At 43.0% G+C, this 23,450-nt stretch overlaps 2 protein-coding genes across 3 annotated transcripts in view; one reads left to right on the top strand and one right to left on the bottom strand.

Moving 5' to 3' along the window:
• LOC118368356 (dnaJ homolog subfamily C member 17-like) overlaps nt 1–23,450 on the bottom strand; it is a 50,943-nt gene that overhangs the window by 14,702 nt on the left and 12,791 nt on the right. Inside the window, exons 6-10 of the mRNA XM_035752394.2 lie at nt 22,985–23,111; nt 18,586–18,635; nt 13,226–13,303; nt 10,929–11,009; nt 10,217–10,354 (exon numbers count right to left, since the gene is read on the bottom strand). Of these exons, the coding sequence (XP_035608287.1) occupies nt 10,217–10,354; nt 10,929–11,009; nt 13,226–13,303; nt 18,586–18,635; nt 22,985–23,111 (474 nt within the window). The remainder of the gene's footprint in view (nt 1–10,216; nt 10,355–10,928; nt 11,010–13,225; nt 13,304–18,585; nt 18,636–22,984; nt 23,112–23,450) is intronic.
• On the top strand, nt 450–5,339 carry LOC127905938 (cdc42 effector protein 2-like). Of its 2 annotated transcripts, none has more exons than XM_035752392.2 (2): nt 450–900; nt 2,987–5,339. In XM_035752392.2, exon 2 carries the CDS (start codon nt 3,024–3,026, stop codon nt 3,639–3,641), a length of 618 nt encoding a protein of 205 aa, XP_035608285.1. In that variant the 5' UTR covers nt 450–900; nt 2,987–3,023; the 3' UTR covers nt 3,642–5,339. The 2 variants fall into 2 exon arrangements, with proteins under 2 accessions (XP_035608285.1, XP_035608284.1); XM_035752391.2 differs by having other exon boundaries at nt 456–900; nt 2,976–5,339.

Here is a 23,450-nt window from a genome sequence, read left to right on the forward strand (position 1 = left end):
GCTAGGCGTTGAGCAGAGTGGGGTGGCCACTGCTAAAGCTTTAGCTCTCAAGGGAAAAGTAGGTCTGTGGGCATCATCACACAGCATATACAAACACTGATTATCGATAAGCCTAATGGTTACTACAGTAGGCCAATAAGCGTCATCCTAAATTCCATGACTGTCACAGCCCTAACGCTGAAGGCGTGAGAATTGGAACAGGTTATCTTGTGCAACTTAGCCTGCCTGTACATACATGTCTGTGTGTGAGTCAGTGGCTTTATCCGATACCACAGTCTATTGGCCTCTACTCTGCCAGAACGGCCTGCGTTGGCCCAGCGCTTTACACACGTTAATTAAGATGACTAGCACACAGACAAGTCACTGTGGCCCTGTCTCTGTGCGTGTGCGTGTGTGTGTGTGTGTGTGTGTGTGTGTGTGTGTGTGTGTGTGTGTGTGTGTGTGTGTGTGTGTGTAATACGCTGTGCTCTTTCACCAGCTCAGCTTTATCTTGTTCCGTGTGTCAAGCAGTAAATCAGTGGGGACTACAACACCTCCTGCTCTGTCCTTTCAGTCAGGTAGTGGGTGCAGCAAGCAGGATTCACGCCCATGACTCAGACTCCCACGACAGGGAGAGTGACATCATCCGAGGGTAAACACACTCTCTGCCGTTAGGTAGGGAGAGGTGGAGGAAACAAAGAAGGAAACAAAACTCCACCTGGTCGTCTCTTTACACTGACCTCACCTGGGTTACTTCGTCAGAGGAGACTTTCTCAAACAACACACCTGCTGGGTCCTAGAAGGAATATACTTGTACTATTGAATGGAACTTTGAGAAGATAGAGGGAAGCACGGGATCAAATTGGCAAGGTCTACAGGACATGATAGAATCCTTCTCAGTAAAGGGTACCTAAGACTCGGGTAAGAGACAGTTATTTTTAGTGCTACATTTGATATTACTGCATTGTTGGGTTTGTAGCTTGCAAGAAAGGCATTTCACTGTACTTGTGCACATGACATTAACACTTGAAACTGAGTGTTTGGGCTGTTAAATCTGGGATTTGGAGAACTTGGGGGGGTGAAAGTAGCTCCAGTTCTCTCTCAGGGATGTTCACTGTGCTTCTCCCGCTGCAGTTGAACAAGCCCAATCATGTCGGGAGAAACGGTGTCAGTCTCCAGGTACCAGCCCCAGCCTGGCTTCCTGATAGAGACAGACACGTGGGTGTGGGATACAGACACCCTGTGTACACAGCAGTACAGAAAATAACTAACAGATATCACACTACATTCTGTTATTACAAACCGTATCCATCAACTTACTCAAAATATTGGTTATAAAACACACATATGCCAACTCTTAAATCATAAACAACACCTGCTCTTGAGAATATATTTTAGGCTTCTCCCTCAAAAAGGTGCTCAGCTAGAGGAGGTTTGGAGGAGGAAGATTATTTAGTAACTGTAAATTGTCTTGGCAAAGCGGTTTTTACTAGGCTTATTTCATTTGGACTTGGAAGAGAAGTGTTTCCTTAATGTGATCCTCACCGCTGCAATTCTAACACTCCTCCTTCGTCCAACTGACATGTTTGGAATGGAATGCTGGTGTGTCCACACTCTCCCCATCTCCCGCTGCTACTAAAGTACCGATAAAACCTTTACGGGCCAACAAAACCCGTTTGCCGTAGTGCCTTACAAATTTACAAAGTGAGTGTTTCAAGTCACGAACGCAAATCTAATATGGGCAAAGCTGTTAGGAGCCTGTAAAATCACAGAGACCACTGAGATCGTCCATTTGACCTGCCAGAGATGAACTGCATTCTGTGTTACTCAATAAAATGATTACAACTCACAAAACACTAAATTACTGGAACCATACTCAACTAGATTAGAATAAGGTGCATTTTATTTTGCGCTTTCGGCCTAGCTCTTATACAAACTATAATGGATTTAAACTATCTTTTCAGAGCCACACGTTCTCAGTTTGTACAGTTGTTTTACGTAATATATTGTATGCCTTTGCTTTTTAAAACGGTGGTAGCTGTTCAAGGCCCATTGTTTACAGATAACAGATTGATAATGTACAGATGAACTTCTAAAATTACCATTGTACAAAGTGCGCTGTCTGAGAAGAAAACAAGACAGTTTGACACCATTTATAGCAGATGAAAGACATATTCCAGTTCAATTCTACATAAATCACAGTCATAACAATGGCAGGTATTGCCACACATCTCTCTAACCAAGAGTTGTAGAATTTGATCTTATCTGGATCCAGCAATAACAGGAAAGGCTGACTGTCTGTGACCAGTAAACCAGATCAACAGATCTAAAGGTGAGGAGAAATAAATAAAGACGAATACACGTACTGCGTCTCTGAGCTTTGTCTCTCAACACGGAAAAAAATACACCTCATTCATAAAAGAACTACTGTTTAAGAAGTGAAAGCAAAGCCTGGAGTTTCCTGACAAAATGACAGGAAAGGGGGCCAGAGGGTATGGTGACATGGCTTATATAGATATAGAGGATGCTGTGTCTGCTTAGAATGTGCATATTTGGAGCATGGTTGCTGGAAGTCAGAATCAGGCTTAGCCATTCCTTTGGTGCATTCAGCAGACCAGACCTGCATTTATGGGAATAAACTGGATTTGAAAAGTAAACATTTGAAATCAAAACCCTTCTAAGTATGTATTGGACCCTCTCCCAGGAGACAAATGACGCCGAATCATATTAACATAAAACCAAGCAGAGCTGCTGCCTTGTCACATTAAACTTGACATAATCCAAGGTTTACATCTGGTGTTGGAAAGCAGAGGGAAACAAATAATGCCCATCCAGTAGGCTGCAGCATGATGAAAGTAATCCTGGATAATCATATCAGAGATGTATGATGTGTTGTTGATGGGAAACCACATGATCTGACATGAACCTAACCTCGAAGTGAAACGATTTTAATATTTCTTCTATATTTTTCTTTTTTATTGTAAACTGCCTTTAAGCTTCGTCTCAGAAGTGAACCAAAGGACATCTCAACAGGACCTGGTAAGATGCCACTGACGACGTCTCTGTACCGTAAGCCAGCCTCGGCCCGCTGGTCCAGAAGGACACAGAAGCGCAGGGAGGTGCTCTCTGTCAACATGATCAGCCTCCCATTGGCCGACTTCCGCCATGTTTCCCACATCGGGAACAACGACCACAGCGACAGCTTCGGGGACCTGTCCTTTCTGAAGGGGGGCAACAGCCTGGTGCTGCAAAGCTCTCAGAGTGAGCAGAACCTCTTGCTGGCCTGCTACCCTCCACCCAAACCCTTACGCCTTAACCTGGACGAGGCCACGGAGAGCCCCGAGTGGACCAGGGCCCACATGAGCCACAGTGCCTCAGAGAGGAGTAAGAAGTGCAGCTCCTTGCCCCTGCTGGACAGCGAGGAGGGTGAGGGGAATGGGGAGATGGAGGGCAGGGTTAGCCCCAGCCACAGGGTCATGGTCAGCAGCCCCAGTCCTGCCCGTGGCAGCCTGAGTTCTGTCCGGGATGGAGACTCCACTCAGACCTGCTCTGAGGACACGCAGCAGCTGGATGAGGTGGACAACAGCTTCTCCTTCAGCCTGGACCTGGGCCCCTCCATCCTGGACGACGTGCTGCAGGTCATGGACAGGCTCCACTATTAGAGGAACAGCCAGACAGAGACCTTACTAACGTCATCATTGTGACTGGCATTAGAACACTCAGCTGCCATAAGACGATGAACGGCTGACATAAAATAGAGTACGGTTACATGCACACAATAATATGATTATTGTGAATAGTCAGATTAATATAGTAGTTCAAATAAACATTTACATGCTTTGCAAGAAGAACAATTTCCCTAATAATCCTGTTGACATAGACCCATCTGAAATCAGGCTATTTGATGGGCCTTTAATAAACGCAGAAAATCACCAATCAAAACAAACGTTCTACCACAGCGACCATGTTATATTTGTGAAGCATATTAGATTCTGAGTTTACACGTGAAAACTATTTCTAATATGAATTGCTTTCAGTTTTTCCAAAGGCACTTCACTCAAAAGAAGGAAGCTTGCACTGCTCGTGCTGGCACAGATCAAATACACCGCTAGAACTCTGATTAAGGCATTGCATGGCCTAATATTTTGAAAGATTGCTCAGAAAACAAGGTGTTTTAATCGTCGTACGTTTACTTCAATTATGACCTTACACCGATTAAGATAGTCATGTAAACACCTTACTCTGCTTAATCTGCCTACTGCCAATTAGTTTAATATTGAATTATTAGTGCATGTAAACACACTCCAGTGTCAGAGCATTTGAAACACCATGGAGATATAACCTACAAAGGGATTTCTTCCATTTCATATGAGGTCATCGTCAAGAATAAGAGTGCACATGGACTTCCAATTTAACTTACTCCTTCTCTCATTTTACTTAGAAAATTGTTTGCTATCTATAGTAGATTATTATGACAGAACGCTTCTCGTGATGGAGTTCTACGCTAATTTGAACATTTCTTGACTGTATCTGTTGTTTCTATGATACAGTAATAGAATCAGAATGAGTGTCTATTGTCTATTGATGTTTAAGGGTTAACGTTGGAATTCTCCTCTCTCCTTTCAACCAGTCTATGGGGCAAAGTTCATGTTCTTCTAGCATTACCTGTTGCAGCGGTAAATAAAATGTTACATAGTCTAGTTAATAATTTAGCACCTTATTTATCTTAAAGGCCCAGTGCATTCAAAAACCAAATTTCCTTGTGTTTTATATATGGATAAGAGCGTCTGCTAAATGACTTAAATGTAATGTAAATGATATATATTTTCACACTACGAGGTTGGAATAATACCTGTGAAATGCCCTTTTGGTGTAAGAGCAGTTTAAAAATAGCGCCTGAAATTTCAGCCTGTTTTGGTTGGATGGAGTTTGGGCCTGCCTGGGGACATCACCAAGTGGTAAATTAGTTAATAGACCAATAAGAAAGAGTTCCAAACCTTTCTGCCAATAACAGCTAGTTTTCCCCTTCCCACTCAGGCCACTCACAGACAGTCCAAGCAAAATTCTTGTTTGAGAAATTGCTCTTTGCTAAGAAGATATTTCTCTTTCTTTTTGACCATTTTAATTTAAAACAAATAACAGCAAGGTACTTAATTGTTACCAAGACATTATTTGATATTGAGATAAAAACAGCTGCATTGGACCTTTAATCTGTTAAAAAAGTAAAGTAGGCATCTTCTGATGGCTGCTTTTTGTCCTTTCTCAGTTTAAAACCCAGTTCCTTTCTACAGATCTCTTGATGAGACTAATGTTAGACTTTAGAGTGTAATGTTAATGAAATAAATAAGAATGAAGGCTTAGTTTTCAATGTCCTGAAGCTGTGACGTATTGGCATCCTTACCATCATGTTGTGTGGGGAGGGCAATCTCTCCTCCGCACGCATCTTAGAGGCCCCACTCGAAGGTGCACGAAGGTACCCCCGTCTCTCTTTCCCAACAACACAGTGAAAACAAACACTTAGCTCTGCTTCTAATAAAGCCGGCGGTTGGGGGGCTGCAACCTCAGCCAGGCCGCAGGTCCGAGCCCCAAAACCCCAGCACTGTTTTCTTAGCTGTAAATCGGAGTCCCTCGCTCTGATGAGTGGCACGAGAGGGGAAAGTGGCGAGGGGTAATGTGATACTTCCACATGTGCTGCTAGGACCCAAGGAGGCTGGGGACCAGAGCCATCCATTACCAGCAAGGCTCCTGATGAGAGTTTAAACTATACCTGCTGAACCAACAGGGCTTGACGCACCCCTCACCACCCCCAGTCCTGGGCCCACTCACCCACCTGCCAGGGGAGCTGGGAGAGAGCCATATCCAGCACCACAGCAGGGGGTTGTCAGGAAAGGAAAGCAGTGGGGCAAAGCCAAAAGCAGTCACATTCCAGGGGTCCCTGAGGCGCTACAGAGAACTTCACTAGCCATGAGTGTCCTGCTGCTGGCAGGCAGTTAAACAGTGTTTGCACGTTAACAATCCACTGATTTTTGTGGGTACATCTGTACTTTATATCCGTTCCATGCATCTTTCAGGAAAACCAGTTGTTATGGCTTTCAGTGTATTGTGTGTTTTATGAGAATAATAACACATTGGGTAAGACTGGTAGACCAGTGTGTACTGTAACTTTTTTAACTGTGTGGAAGACCAGTGGTTTGGAATTGCTTGCGTCAACATTTTAGATGGCTTGTATAATACTGTTAGACACTGATGGACTGACAGAGATGTTTAGTTTTCTAACAGTGATGAGCTGCCATAGAGGCCATATTGAAGCCTTGTCTGTCACACTTTACACTTACTGTTTGAAGAGGAATTACACCTTACATTACACGAGACAACTAAAGGTAGCTAGTTCATGTCAAACACAAATTAGACAGACATTCCAAGCCAACTGAACCATCCATTCATTCAGACGGGTTTACTTTGAAAGTTACAGCTATTATATAAAACTGGAACTTGAGGGAAGCACTGAATTGCTCTGATGAACAGCGCAGATCACACCTACATCACAGAGAGGTTACTGAATAGCCTAAGGTGTGGCTTGACGAAGTCAACCTTGATTCTGCATCAACAGAAAACATTCATTATGAATGGATTGCTTTAACTGTGACTGTTTACCTAGGCCTTATTAGGCTAAATGTCACATCTTGGCTTTCTAGGTTTAGGACTTTGATATCATATTTTCTCAGGAGAATAATGAGCAAACCTGGTGCCCAGATCTACATGGCCGCTTACCAAGACTCTCCGCCATGGCATAACACGCCTCTGGGACAGTGGGCCTACTGTCTTCTTCCTCCTCCATCATACCATAGTAATCAGACACAAACAGAACTCCCACACAGACACACGCCACACAGACTGTCTAAAGACCGTATGACAACCCCATCGTCTGCAATGGGTTTCTCCACACGAGGAGTCACAAAGGTATTCTCAACAAAACGCCCAAACTCACACGGCTGATGTGAGAAGAGTCTGTAATTGGAAGACACATTACGTTGGCGCTGTGCGTCACTGACCAAACAGTTTAAACTGAGGTACCCCATCCCATCTGGAACCACTTTCCCCCCAAATTCCAAACCTGCCATCATACAGAATACAACGAAAGCCTGCCATATTCCAAAAGACAGTGGATTTGATTTATTTTTATGCTGCACATTTTTTGAGGGGGAAATATTGTTTTTGCCAACTGATACATTCCTACTCCTGTTGAAATTGCATCTGGCAGTGCAACCTAATGCTACTGAAAATATGCAACATGCTTCACTGGGGTATGCAACGTGGAGGACCGTTTCTGAAACTGCATAGTGTCAGGACACACAACAGAGCTACCGAGTCACACATTTCTCCCCCATTTAAAAGATCAATTAGGTCCAAGGCAGCACAATACCACAGCTTCACATGATATCCATGATACACTTGGGCATCGTAAGACCTTGGGAAGAAGACTAAAACAAGCAAGCGATTTAATCAAGTTCACATGCAATGTCCTACAGTACGTAATGTGCAACTTTAGTCCAGAGGAAAAGCACTGAGTCAGCAACGTAGAAACATGCCCCTCTCCCATGCCTCTTTGCTCTTTTTACCTGTCCCATGAAGAACAATGCAGGCAGGGGTTTACAGTGCTCCCAGATCTCATTGAGATAGTTCTCTCGCCACCTCCTTCTCTACTCCCTGTCCAAGCTAAATCTCAGTTAAATGAATTCATGCTGATAACAGCTGGCAACAGATGTAAATTAACCAATCTGTTACACTAGTCCTTTTGATCTCTAAACGGCCTCTTCCAGGAAGTCAGAACACTAGAAGTTGTTATCTCCGTCCGGAAAGAGCCCAGCACTACAGCCAGCTGCAGCAAGACTACACTCAGCATACCAGGGCCCAGACAGATGCAGGGCTATTTTAGGTGAGCCTGCACTTTATTCAGCAGAAGGAAGATAGCCATTCTGATATGATGGAAAAACCATCCCAGAAATGATGACACGCTAGATCTGGTTCATGTCATGACAGGCTCCAAGTCGAAGATTCCTCGAAAATTAAATAGAGTTGTATCAAGCACGGAAGATGATGCTTTATCAGAATGAACACTAAAAATACAATACTAAACTATTGTTCTAAATTGGGGACACAATGACTTCAAAAACACATGACGATGCTACAAGTCCTTCTGATAGGGAATAGGATACAGATGGTTGAATGTGGACAGCAAACTCCAGAGATTCTTGGAGGTAAGGGCTGAACTATGAATCATATTGACACTGTGTGAATCACTGTAGTCTGACAGCAGATGTGAGGAGCTCTGGAGGACAGCTCCAACACTTAATTTACCATAATTTAACTCTCCATTGTCATGTAAACCACCATTAACACACATCCCACAGTTGTCCCTGCCATTACATCCATGTAGCTACAGTATAGTTCATTCTTTGTTTGGATCTACGTAATCCACGTAGCTGTGTACATCACACTGCCATTCAGTAAAACTCAAAACGTCAGAGACCGAGAGAAGACATCTGACAGTTTAAAAAAACAGCACTATACCACAGAATGATTTACTGTACATATATTTCATAAACCTACTCATTTCATAACCTCTCACTATGAGAATGTATTATCCTGAGTGGCGCAGCGGTCTACGTGCTAGAGGCGTCACTACGCCTCCCGGGATTGATCCCGGGCTGTATCACAACCAGAAGTGATCGGGAGTCCCATAGGGCGGCGCACAATTGGCCCAGCATCATCCCTGCTAGGGTAGGGTTTGGCCGGGGGGGGCTTTACAAGTAGGCCGTCATTGTAAATAAGAATTTGTTCTTAACAGACTTGCCTAGTTAAATAACAGGTTAAATAAATAAATACAAATGTAATTATGGCACAGGGCAGTGATACAAAACATAGCACACCCAGCAGGTGAAGCTAAATCCTATCCCAATACAAGGGATTTGAACTAGTCAGGGGCATGGGGAGCAATCTCTGCACCATGGCCTGGCAGGGACAGGGCCTCTGTTCCTTACCGTGCTTGATCATTTATGTTAAGAACAACATACTGAATGAACCACCAGTATACAGTATTGTCTCTGCATGGTGTCCCCTCCTGGTGAAACGCCTGACCCAACACACCCATGTCTTACAGAGAGCCTGTATCCTTCACAGGCTTAGAGAATCACTCAGCACAGCAGTACAACAGGGCTCATCACTTCAGGCACTGTCTGTAAAACTTTGCTACGGTTCAGCATGTGATACTAGGGGCCCCCAGGGGCCTCTGGGGACTTGGGGGGCCCAGGTGCAGCAGCAGGTCCCACACCAGTGTAGCAGCAGGTCCCAAACCAGTGTAAGCAGATTCTCTTATTAAACGGAGTGGAGCAGAGTGTGAAATCATGCGTGATCGTCCCTGTGCTCCCTACTCTGCTGGGGCTGGACTGCTAAGGTTAAAAAGCAGGTATCAGCACAGCTGCTCCTCTGTGATCGCAACTATCACCGTGAAGGAGAGGGAACAAGGAAGGGAGAAAGAGGGAAAAGAAGAGGGCAAGTGAGGGGGGATTGATAGGAAGAGAGGGGAGAAAAAGAGAGGATGAGAAATAAAGAGAGGAGGCAGAGGAAGAGCGAGAGATGTAGTGTTCTGGAACCCAGACAGACTCCTCAGGATCTCCATGGTTCTCCCCAGTCTCTAGTGACCAGGGCCAGATGGGACAACATTACTAATATTCACTGGATCCCATTATGTCATGTTGGCCTCTTTAGTGAGGAGCGTTCTCACTGAGGGCTAATGGGGAAATTACACTACCATAATCATGTTTTCCTTCTCTGCCCTGAAAAGCTCTGCGAGAGATGAAGCTATCTGCGTCGGATATGCGTACGGCGAAACCGGTTACCATAATAACATACTACTCCGACAAATCCAAGTGCGCGGGTCAGGCTGTGAACCCTGAGCGCCGTGCTAACCCTGACGAGGGGCCTGAGTCGCTGAGCTGTGGTGGGTTGAGAGGTGAAACACAGTTTATCAGCAGCTCTGGGGAGGTATAGTCTACTGGTCCCAAACCATGCAGACCCAAACACAAATACAGCACAGCTTAAAGGAAATGTATGGAAAATGTGGGGTTTTTGGTAACATACGACTTACATTATCGTTGATGTGAGAGAAGGAGAATTAGGACTAAGCACATTGGAGAGGTTGCCCTGCTCGTGGTGAAGGTTGCCCCTGGTTACATACCTGTATAGGTGGGAAGTACTGTCCAGTTGTTTGCTGAACCTGCGACACCACTGGGGTGATGACTTCAGGTCGTCCCTCAAGCCACGAGATCTTCAGTGGGTTTGCTGTAAGGCCACTCTCGTTCTTATATGCCAGTTCCTGGAGAGCAACAACGGAGTAACGTTAGACCCAGTGTGACATGACCTGCCCCAGCACCACTTATGGAGCATCAACCTCTCTACTCCTTTCAGTTCCATCAAGTTTGTGTGGGGGTTTGTATTTGAAACACACATGTGAACTTTGGATACCCCAACCAGCGTAGGGACCCTGAGATCTCCAGACAGAGAGACGGAGACCACAGGCCCCGAGTCTGGCTCCCCAGGGGACAGCAGATATGTTCTGTTGAGGGGAACCACACGGCACACCAGAGCCCACAACAAAACAGCACGCAACAACAAAGGGGCAGAGGACTCAGACGGTCTGAAAAATGAGGCGGCTCAGCCGTCCTGTTCTCCTGGTTCCCATCAGAACACTCCTCTGTTCCGGCAACTCACAAAGAGACTCTTCAAAATGTCATCATGTGGGGCCTTGGGCTGGGAAGTTGGTGAGACGCATAGTGCTCAGTGCAAACCAAATAGTAAAAAAATAAGCTGGTGGGTATTGATTGATTTCGGTGACTTTTCAATATAAGATGAAATTAAAGGAGTGTATCATTTCTGAACCAAATACTTACAGCTGCTTTGACGGTTTCAAATTCTACCACAGCACTTCCTCGCTTCTTACTTGATATGAGAACATTTAAAACGTCGCCATACTGAAAGAAACAGAAACAGAGACAGAGAGAATTGGTACACAATGTTTTCTGGAAGTGGATCACATAAAATTTGAATAATACAATTTTTTTTTAAATCAGCAATAAAAACAATAGATGACTGGACGGGACTGTAAAACCTTAAATTCTATCGTATCAGAACGCCACCTCCAATGGCAATATTAGAGGTTTTAATTGCTGAGTTTAAGTTACAAATTAACTATCAAATCAAAAGTTATTTGTCACATGCGCTGAATACAACAGGTGTAGGTAGACCTTACCGTGAAATGCTTACTGACAAGCCCTTAACCAAGTGCAGTTAAGAAAATAGAGATAAGAAAATATTTATTAAATAAACTAAAGTAACAATAAAATAACAACAATGAGGCTATATACAGGGGGTAACGGTACCGGGTCAATGTGCGGGGGTACAGGTTAGTCGAGGTCATTTGTACATGTAGGTAGGGGTAAAGTGACTGACTATGCATAGATAAAACAGCAAGAAGCAGCAGTGGAAAAACAAAGGGGGGACATACTGTGATTTGGCCCTTGAGGGAGAGTGGATGGGACACATTTTGTTCAAGAGAATGAAAAACATCACATTATCCTGGAATGTGGCTCTAAAATTACATGAACCCTACCCTAATGTATTGGTTTTATTATTCATTTACAGAAAAACATTCACCTCAATAACATTTTGAATACAATCAACTGAGACACTTCATCATCAACTGCTACTTTTACTTCTTCAGTTAGCCTGCTCTATATGTGGTGAGAGAACTCAGTAAAACATCATGTTCTGGTATGAGCTGAAATTAGCTGTGGCCTTTGTCCAGCTGCCTGCCAGAACAAGTCAGAGACAGGAGAGTACAGGGTAGGTAGGAGGAGTCCAGCCTGGGTCAACCACTGACACACACACACACACACACACACACACACACACACACACACACACACACACACACACACACACACGAGGAGCTGGAGACAGGACTTGGACTGGGTCTCTGACTGCAGTAAAAGCTGATCCTTCTCAGCTGCACTGATAATTACAGAGAGGCTCTTGGCTGATGGAGGCTGGGATCCTCTGGGTAAAGGCATGCAGCAGAGAGAAGGCCCGATGGCTGATACAGTATGTCACCTGAAATACAGGGCTTCTCTCACTAAGCCCACTCCTAAAGAGCAGAGTCCCAGCAAGGAAGCCTCTAAGAATCCCATTCCCAGGAATCTCTGGGAAAAGGACAGGCCTGGAATGCTAATGGACACTGAGGACACTCCACAGCATGCCAAGTGACAAACAGTCTCTGTAGACCCCTATTTCATAACTCGAAATGTGTTTCCCTCCAGAGCAGACGTACGGTTGTGCGAGTCCAAAACACACACACAGACCCCATTCCCACACATGGGCGGCTACTCCTACTCAAGCATTACCTGCCACTCATAAGAGCAGCTCGCCATTTCAAATAGCATCAAGTTATTTTTTAAATTTCACTCCCTTTATTTAAGAAAAAAGCATCATTTGTTTTCCCACAATCCTTTGACCCAGCCTCCCACGCCTGACTGATTGCGTGCGGAGGAGAAATTGAAAGTTCAACCTTTTTTCGATCTTTTGACGTCAGTGACACTTTCCCTATCCTCATTCTTGCCCAACCTAAGCCCCACCAAAATGCTCCTTAGCTGGGTGCAGTTCGAGGTGGTACACGGTTGCATGAGAAAAGCACATTTCCTAGCGACTCCCCTGGCACTGCTAAACCTGTCCGGTAACAGGGGCACTAACAATGGCGTGCACCACTTTAAGAGGGCACTGCATTGCCCCCAGCACTTTCACTGCTACTAAACTTAAATGGGGCTTGTATAAAGTGGAAAATAAACCATCTATAACACTGATGTCATGCAGAGCTCAAACGTGAGCTGGGCACCAGGCAGGTCTCATTACAGGAGAGTTGGGGTGAGATACAGGTCTGTGATACAGCAGGGGACAAGCCTTCAGATAAATATTCTACAAGTATGATTATATAACCAGTGTCTCTTCTGCTACATTACACATTCAAATAGGAACATTGACATGAGACATACGGTATGAGTCATAGCTCCTTCCAAACGATGCAGGTGTGAGAAACTGTTGCTCTTCGTAATAACTGTGTGCCAACTTAAAGCCGGTGGCCTTTGGAATCTCAGCCATGCGGTGGTATCTGGTGATTCACGTTCAGGGCACCCACCTTTGATAGAAGGCTAAAAATGAAGTCTTGAGAGTAGCCCCCGTTGGTGTCATCCTCTTTACCACACTTCCACTTTAACTGAAGAGAAAAATAAAAAGAGTTAGAAGAGAAAAACAGAGAGACAAATAACCCATCTTTGGTTATAGAAGTAACTTACTTAATCCTCTTGGGTCCTGGAGGAACATAGGGCCTGAACTAAAGTGTTTCAACCCTGCCAGTCTTGGGTTATTGATCACCGGATAGAATTTATGAATGTCATAAAACTTGTTGAACCCATGTGAACACATCATCACTGAAGTTTAATTTCTTCACTATCAAAAACTGTCTAACCAGCGGATATTGGAGTAATGGGATAATGGCGTTCCAGCCTAGCTGAGAGAAGAGTGTGGCAAGAACACACTGGCACTGTCACGTTCTAATGACATGCGTAGATTTAAGCAGGAAATAGCCTCTGCACCAGGCCAAGGAGCAGAGTGGTGCTCCAGGGGGATATTATTCAGGTCTAGGAGCATACCCACCACCACCTGGGAGACCTGCAGTCAATTTCCATTCAGCTTTACGTGCATTCGAGAGGGCTGAAATTAACACAGGGCTGACTGGGCCCTGGACCGGAGACAGCACATTGACTCACCTGCTGCTAGCCACAACGCAACACACATCACCAGGCCTTTTAATGAGCACCTAATGCAAAACAGATGGATCCAGAGAAGTATATACACGTGTGGCATGTATCTAACGTGAGGGTCACTCATTCACTCAGAAATATGTGAGATTTATTCTGAGAACCCCTTGTTAGCTCTGGACATAATTAGCAAATACAATGTAATGAAGCCATGATCTCTATAATGTTTGATTTTATTTGGATGTCTTTTAGTCCCCATTTGGACTAATCTTCCAAGAGTCTTTAAACATTAAAATACAATTTATAATGCAAACACATTTGCACATATAACACACTATTACAAACATACATAATATAGTAACATAATGACCCAATAAATACTCAATCTAAAAAAATATAGATTCTTCATCTACTATAGCCCCACAACAGTTATATGTAGTATATTTAAATCATTTAAAAATAAATGTTTAAATTTATATATTGAAAGGTTTCTAGTTTGCTCAGTTAATTTATTCAATTTCTTTATTCCTCCAAATCAAATCTTTTGCCTATTTCTCTTTTCTGTCTGGATAACGCAGATGGGTGGACAATCTATTCCTAGTATTTACGGAATGTCTGTCTCTTACCAACTGAATACCGCTGTGAATAGAACTTGACCGTTTTAAATTATGTATATTATGAAATAAAATAAACATGTTTTTTTCAATTATCTTGTCGATTGATGACCAACCAAGAACACTGCGCATGACTGCAACAGAAGAACCATATCTCCGCCTTAAAACAATCCTTGCTGCTTTGTTCTGTGCATTCTGCAGCCTCCTAACTTCACTTGATGATGCATTTCCCAAGACCACAGAACAGTAGTTCACCTGACTCAATTAATGCTTGTGTTATTTGCTGAAGAAGTTTTCCTGGTAAATATTTAGCTATCCTTCTGATTATGCATGCTGTTTTATTTTTTTATATTTTTTACATAGATTAGTTATTTGAGACGACTATGATAAGCAGTTGTCTAGCTGCACTCCCAATAGTTTGGTTTCTGCCACTTCTTCAATTTGTACTCCTGTCCTATTCGGTGTCCTGTCTGAATTTAAGTGTGCTCTCTCTAATTCTCTCTTTCTTTCGCTCTCTCGGAGGACCTGAGCCCTAGGACCATGCCTCAGGACTACCTGACATGATGACTCCTTGCTGTCCCCAGTCCACCTGGCCGTGCTGCTGCTCCAGTTTCAACTGTTCTGCCTTATTATTATTGGACCATACTGGTCATTTATGAACATTTGAACATCTTGGCCATGTTCTATTATAATCTCCACCCGGCACAGCCAGAAGAGGACTGGCCACCCCACATAGCCTGGTTCCTCTCTAGGTTTCTTCCTAGGTTTTGGCCTTTCTAAGGAGTTTTTCCTAGCCACCGTGCTTCTACACCTGCATTGCTTGCTGTTTGGGGTTTTAGGCTGGGTTTCTGTACAGCACTTTGAGATATCAGCTGATGTAAGAAGGGCTATATAAATACATTTGATTTGATTTGATTACTCCTCCATACTTAATTGTATCCCATGCTGTTTTGGCCTTTTCCTAGTTGAACAGACCAACAAAACTTTTGTTTTCTTGGTGTTTAAAACAAGTTTGTTTTGGCAATCCCACTCCCTGATATTCTCCAAATCTCCTTGTAAAGCATGCTGTACCTGTTGAACCGATTGTCTTGCTGCATAAATTGTAGTATCATCTGCAAATATAGTAGCTTGAGTTTCAGCTAAGGCATAGGGAAGATCGTTGGTATATATTAAATAAAGAAGTGGCCCAAGGCAGCTGCCCTGCGGTATTCCACAGTTTAACACGAGGGGAAGAAAATGAACCATTGATATAGGTGGACTGTTTCCTGTCAGTTAGATATGACTGTACCCAATTCAATGCTACCTCCTTAAAACCATAATGCGTTAATTTTGTCAAACTTATTTCATGATCCACTAAATCAAATGATGCACTAAAATAAAAAAAATAGTACACCCACAAACTTGCCATTATCCATAGCATTGAGCCACTGGTCAGTCATGTCAACCAATGCAGTGGTAGTGGAATTGTTTTTGCGATAAGCATGCTGATTGGCTGTAATCAGATCATTCTTTTCCATGTATTCCCACAGTTGTCTACTCACAATATCCTCCAATATCTTACTGAGTGTAGGGGGTATAATAATTGGTCGACTATTGGCAGGAGTAATGGGTTCTTTGCTGTCTTTCGGAATAGTACACTGTTTCGCATGCTTCCATACATTTGCAAACATCCCCTTTTCCAGTGACCAATGTATCTCAGTGGAACTGCAATCAGGGGAGCAGCACAGCGAAGCAAAAAAATTGTCCATAAGACCATAACCTGTAGATTTACCATCAGGTAATGACTTCAATAGGTTTAACACCTCCTCCACTGACACTGTTTGTAGACTAAAAGAGCAGATCTTGTTGCTCATAATATGATCATCAATCCATTGGACAATAGCTTGTTTGGAAGAATGTATGTTTACATTGTTGCTCAGTCATTTAATTATTCTTTGTAAAAAAAATCTGCAAAATCATTGGCAATATCAACTGATTTTGTCATTATTCTCCCATCAACCTCCACACTAGATGGGCATGATGAGATAGATGTACCAAGTAAGCCCTTAACTGTGTTCCATACCTTTTTAGAATCATTTTTACAATCAATAAACGCATTGTTGTAAAATAACTTTTTTATCTCTTTTGATTCAATTTAACTGCATAATTACGTAATGTTCTATAATTCTGTTCATCAATTTCTAATTTTGACTTGGCTGCTAAGACTTTTGCCATATTTCTTTGAGAAAAAGCCTCACCAGTTCATCAATCCATGGAGATGGACAAGCACCAACTGTACTCTATCTTATAGGGGCATGATGGTCCATTACCTCAGTGAGCAAATCAATAAAACATTCCTGTAGCGTGATTTAAATCATCCTCTAGATAAATCAGCTCCCAGGGTACAGCAGCCAAATCATTTAGAAATAGCTCATGATTAAATGTTTTAAAATGTATTTTGACCACAATCCTCGGGGGTTTCTTTGGAACCTTGGTGTTCATGGTTATGGTCACAATATTATGGTCTGTCCAGCCCACTGGCATTGATCTGGCTTTTAAGCATTGCAATGGTATATTACAGAAAATCAGATCAATGCATGTGTCTGTTGGCTGACATGTTGGCTGACAGCTAAAAGTTGACTCAGGTTTACGTACAGTAAATTATCTGAATTGTACATAATTTCAGTTGCAAATGCTTCTTCTTCCCAGTGCTTAGCTCTCTGAGTAAGATGTTATGTAACAGGCTAATTCCATTCATAACCCTGCAGGGTCAAGACTTTATCTCGCTAACTATCTGGAGCAGAATTATCAAAGGCAAGCGGCCAGAGTAGGTCCAGACCAACACTCTGTTCACTGTCAGAGGGAGCCTTTCTGGGAATTCACCATTCTACACACCATTCTTTTTCAAACAATTATTTTGAAAATGTGCTTTCTCCTTTCAAGGCAGTTCTCCCCTACCCAACGATAACCTTGCATCCCATTAATCTTCTAACAAGTCAGAGCCGATCTTGGATGATACCCAAATTTCAGAGTGTTCCAGCACATTGCTGCTGTATATGTTGCTGGTAGTCTAAACAACTCTAAAGAGATTGGAGTTTCCTGGCAGTTCCCAACTGCTCTGGTACATTTGATACGCACGCTTGGAAGCCACAAATACCTAAATATTTTAGAACAAAAACAAATACCCTCACACGAAAAATAACAGTCTTGTCAAAGAATCTGCCACAGTGGGGAGGACAACAATGGTTTATGATGAACTTCCAAATAGCACTGTTGAAATCAATGAGGAGTATTAGAAATGTAAGGGTCAATGTCCCCCAGTAGTTTTGGAATATATTCTACACCAAAATAACATCAACAAAATTATTCAATTTCTGTCAGATTGAAAGATGAAAAGACTGATAAGATACCAAAAATTGAGCCTGTTGTATTAGAATACTGAAGGAAAGAACAATGCTATAGGGCCAGGAACAATACGTCTTGAACGTTGTAATATAAAAATGATACAGATGTCATTAATTTACATCTATCAATACTGCAAAATCTGACTGACTGATACAACTACCCCTTAGAGCAATGTATGGAACAATATTCACACGTACAGTACGTAAATATGATATGTTTAATACCGTAGCAAGACTCAGCCCTCAACCCTGATGTTTGTTTTCCTAACACAAGCGGATTCTTTAGGGGATACACCGCTCTTGATGGGTATCAGACATTTTAACAAGATGAAATATATAAAGACATTAGCTAACATCCCCCGTGTCCTTTAATAGATGTGGATTGAGTGGTTTCCAAAGGAAATATAATAACCCTCTATTTACGTAGTTACAGCTCTCCTGACGATGGACTACAGTACACTGGAGGAGAGGAACAGACAGGAACAGGGCACATACACACTTGGGGAGGAGTGTATGTGCTCTCTACTATATCCCAAATGTCTTGGTTTCCATCATAAACCCCTTACTAATGAAATACTTTGGAGGTTCTGGCCATGGTTTAACTCCCGTCAAAGATTCCTCAGGAGGACACCAGTACGGAGACTCTTCTCCCTCTCTTCCCATGTTCCTTCTCCAAGAATCTCAACCCTAAAAACACTGACCCCTCTTCCAATCCCGACTAAAAGCAATATTATAACTTACTTTTAATTTGGGGGTCACGTTGCTCTTGGAATGCCTTCCAACAGCTGAGTCTGCAAGAGAGCGAGGGAAAGACAGAGAAAGACAAAGAAACTATTATTTATTCAGGCAGACAAAAAAAATGTCAAAAAGAGAAATGAGAAGTGCGGTTGGTCGGGGAGGGATCCGTCACAGTAGTCAAGAAATTGTTGTCCTGTCGTTGGGAGACGGACAGGACCGCTTGCCTCGCATCACCGCAGGTCATACATGATCAGCCTTTGGTTGTTCATCCCCCCCACCGTACTGTACTGGTCCCAAGCCGGCTGACCCGCTGGGCGCCTCTGGAGCCATAACAGGGCATTGTTCCAGGAAGGCCTCACCGCAGAGGCCCAATAGCATGCGAGCAGAGAGGGTCTCGGTGAAGACGTGCTGACCCTGCATGACTTAGTGAATAGCCGCAAAGGGGGGCCAGGCCAAGACCTCATCTCCCACAACCTTGACTTCCATCACATCCCTTTATTAGACATTTAGACAACGGTTTATCATGGCTACAGCCCAGAACCAGCATATTTTCCCCCCAAATGCAAATATGATAATAAGAGTTAGAATACTAGTCGACCAGATGATGAAGCTGTATATGTTTCTGTTAGGTCTGTATTATGTAGTTAGGTCATTTCTTTGCCAAAGGACAAAAATAGGTATTTCATACTAATATTCCAAACAGTTTTGTGTTCCTAAGCAACATACTGTAACAAATTCTAAGTCAAAGACAAGCCATTGTTGTTCTGTCCAGGCGGGGTGTGTACTGTATAATATATGTCCGACTGGCTGCTCACTGCCCTGGTTCAGTAGACAGGATTGGCAGTGGGTCTGACAGACAGCACCAGAGTCAAAACAAAAGCATAGAATTAGAGAAGGTAGAATGAACTGTCAGAGGCGCGCTCGTATTGTTACATCACCAACATTTCAAGAATAAAGTTCTATATGGGCACTGGAGTACCACATTGGCCTGAGCAGCTCAGACTGTTATGTGGGCTGCTGCCCGGCAGGAGACTGTTGATTAACCTGAAAAAACACAAGTGCTTGCAGGGGGGTGGACCGTGAATATATATATATAAATATATATGTGTTATGGACAGACAAATCTAAGTTTGAGGTGTTCGGATCACAAGGAAGAACATTCGTGAGACGCAGAAAAACCTAAAAATATGCTTGAGGAGTGCTTGACATCATCGGTCAAGGTGGAGGCAATGTGATGGTCTGGGGGTGCTTTGGTGGTAAAGTGGGAGATTTGTATAGGGTAAAAGGGACCTTGAAGAAGGAACGCTGTCACTCCATTTTGCAACGCCATACCATGTGGACGGCGCTTAATTGGAGCCAATTTCCTCATACAAGAGGACAATGACCCAAAGCACAGCTCCAAACTATGCAAGAACTATTTAGGGAAGAAGCCGTCAGTTGGTATTCTGTCTATAATGGAGTGGCCAGCACAGACACCAGATCTCAACCCTATTGAGCTGTTGTGGGAACAGCTAGACCATATGGTATGTAAGAAGTGCCCATCAAGATAATCCAACTTGTGAGATATATATATATATATATATATAGTTGAAGTTGGAAGTTTACATACACCTTAGCAAATACATTTAAACTCAGTTTCACAATTCCTGACATTTAATCCTAGTAAAACTTCCCTGTCTCCAGTCAGTTAGGATCACCCGTTTATTTTAAGAATGTGAAATGTCAGAATAATAGTAGCGAGATTTATTTCAGCTTTTATTTCTTTCATCACATTCCCAGTGGGTCAGAAGTTTACATGCAGTCAATTAGTACTTGGTAGCATTGCCTTTAAATTGTTTAACTTGGGTCAAACGTTTTGGGTAGCCCTCCACAAGCTTCCCACAATAAGTTTGTGAATTTTGGCCCATTCCTCCTGACAGAGCTGGTGTAACTGAGTCAGGTTTGTAGGCCTTCTTGCGCACACACTTTTTCAGTTCTGCCCACAAATTGTCTATAGGATTGAGGTCAGGGCTTTGTGATGGCCACTCCAATACCTTGACTTTGTTGTCCTTAAGCCATTTTGCCATAACTTTGGAAGTATGCTTGGGGTCATTGTCCATTTGGAAGACCCATTTGCGACCAAGCTTTAACTTCCTGACTGATGTCTTGAGATGTTGCCATCTTTGTCCCCATGTGCAGTCTCAAACCGTAGTTTGGTTTTTTTATGGTGGTTTTGGAGCAGTGGCTTCTTCCTTGCTGAGCAGCCTTTCAGGTTATGTCGATATAGGACTTGTTTTACTGTGGATATACAGTGCCTTGCGAAAGTATTCAGCCCCCTTGAACTTTGTGACCTTTTGCCACATTTCAGGCTTCAAACAAAGATATAAAACTGTATTTTTTTGTGAAGAATCAACGACAAGTGGGACACAATCATGAAGTGGAACGACATTTATTGGATATTTCAAACTTTTTTAACAAATCAAAAACTGAAAAATTGGCTGTGCAAAATTATTCAGCCCCTTTACTCTCAGTGCAGCAAACTCTCTCCAGAAGTTCAGTGAGGATCTCTGAATGATCCAATGTTGACCTAAATGACTAATGATGATAAATACAATCCACCTGTGTGTAATCAAGTCTCCGTATAAATGCACCTGCACTGTGATAGTCTCAGAGGTCCGTTAAAAGCGCAGAGAGCATCATGAAGAACAAGGAACACACCAGGCAGGTCTGAGATACTGTTGTGAAGAAGTTTAAAGCCGGATTTGGATATAAAAAGATTTCCCAAGCTTTAAACATCCCAAGGAGCACTGTGCAAGCGATAATATTGAAATGGAAGGAGTATTGAAATGGAAGGAGTATCAGACCACTGCAAATCTACCAAGACCTGGCCGTCCCTCTAAACTTTCAGCTCATACAAGGAGAAGACTGATCAGAGATGCAGCCAAGAGGCCCATGATCACTCTGGATGAACTGCAGAGATCTGCAGCTGAGGTGGGAGACTCTGTCCATAGGACAACAATCAGTCGTATATTGCACAAATCTGGCCTTTATGGAAGAGTGGCAAGAAGAAAGCCATTTCTTAAAGATATCCATAAAAAGTGTTGTTTAAAGTTTGCCACAAGCCACCTGAGAGACACACCAAACATGTGGAAGAAGGTGCTCTGGTCAGATGAAACCAAAATTGAACTTTTTGGCAACAATGCAAAACGTTATGTTTGGTGTAAAAGCAACACAGCTCATCACCCTGAACACACCATCCCCACTGTCAAACATGGTGGTGGCAGCATCATGGTTTGGGCCTGCTTTTGTTCAGCAGGGACAGGGAAGATGGTTAAAATTGATGGGAAGATGGATGGAGCCAAATACAGGACCACTCTGGAAGAAAACCTGATGGAGTCTGCAAAAGACCTGAGACTGGGATGGAGATGTCTTCCAACAAGACAATGATCCAAAACATAAAGCAAAATCTACAATGGAATGGTTCAAAAATAAACATATCCAGGTGTTAGAATGGCCAAGTCAAAGTCCAGACCTGAATCCAATCGAGAATCTGTGGAAAGAACTGAAAACTGCTGTTCACAAATGCTCTCCATCCAACCTCACTGAGCTCGAGCTGTTTTGCAAGGAGAAATGGGAAAACATTTCAGTCTCTCGATGTGCAAAACTGATAGAGACATACCCCAAGCGACTTACAGCTGTAATCGCAGCAAAAGGTGGCGCTACAAAGTATTAACTTAAGGGGGCTGAATCATTTTGCACGCCCCATTTTTCAGTTTTTGATTTGTTAAAAAAGTTTGAAATATCCAATAAATGTCGTTCCACTTCATGATTGTGTCCCACTTGTTGTTGATTCTTCACAAAAAAATACAGTTTTATATCTTTATGTTTGAAGCCTGAAATGTGGCAAAAGGTCACAAAGTTCAAGGGGGCCGAATACTTTCGCACGGCACTGTATATACTTTTGTACTGGCTTCCTCCAGCATCTTCACAAGGTCCTCTGCTGTTGTTCTGGGATTGATTTGCACTTCTCGCACCAAAGTACGTTCATCTCTAGGAGACAGAATGAGTCTCTTTCCTGAGCGGTATGGCGGCTGCGTGGTCCAATGGTGTTTATACTTGCATACTATTGTTTGTACAGATGAACGTGGTACCTTCGGCTTTTGGAAATTGCTCCCAAGGATGAACCAGACTTGTGGAGGTCTAAAAAACAATTCTGAGGTATTGGCTGATTTCTTTTGACTTGATGTCAAGCAAAGAGGCACTGAGTTTGAAGGTAGGCCTTGAAATACATCCACAGGTACACCTCCATTTGACTCAAATTATGTCAATTAGCCTATCAGAAGCTTCTAAAGCCATGACATCCTTTTCAGGAATGTTCCAAGCTGTTTAACTTAGTGTAATAATCTGTCTGTGAGTGCAGTACCTGTAGATGTGTAGTCTGATGTGCTTGTGTGGTGGAGCGGTGTCTCTCTCTCCCTCTGGATCTGTTCCTTGATCAGCCTCTGTTCCTCCTGCAGCTGCCTGGAGCCCTCCTCCCTCAGACGGGCAATCTGACAGAACAATAACCCCAGGGTTAACAAGGAACATCATTCTCCCAAGGATGGTTTCTGGGCCGATATTCACAAAACGTCTTAAGAGTACCAGTGATAAACTTGGATAAGTTATTATTATTTTTTAGAAAGACCAGCTACGGTGCAGTACCACCAGCTCAATAGAATACTACCACCTACTGGTGATCACTCCCAGTCAGTCAGTCAGTCAGTCAGTCACAACACACACAGCCCATAACTACATGCATTTAACAGGCTGAGTGCAAGTCATCATGACTCACATGAAAAGCATCCCAAACCTTTTATTTACCATTGACTTTATGAGCAAAGTGTATCAAG

This window comes from Oncorhynchus keta, chromosome 35 (assembly GCF_023373465.1).
Source record: "Oncorhynchus keta strain PuntledgeMale-10-30-2019 chromosome 35, Oket_V2, whole genome shotgun sequence".
Taxonomy (NCBI): Eukaryota; Metazoa; Chordata; class Actinopteri; order Salmoniformes; family Salmonidae; genus Oncorhynchus; species Oncorhynchus keta.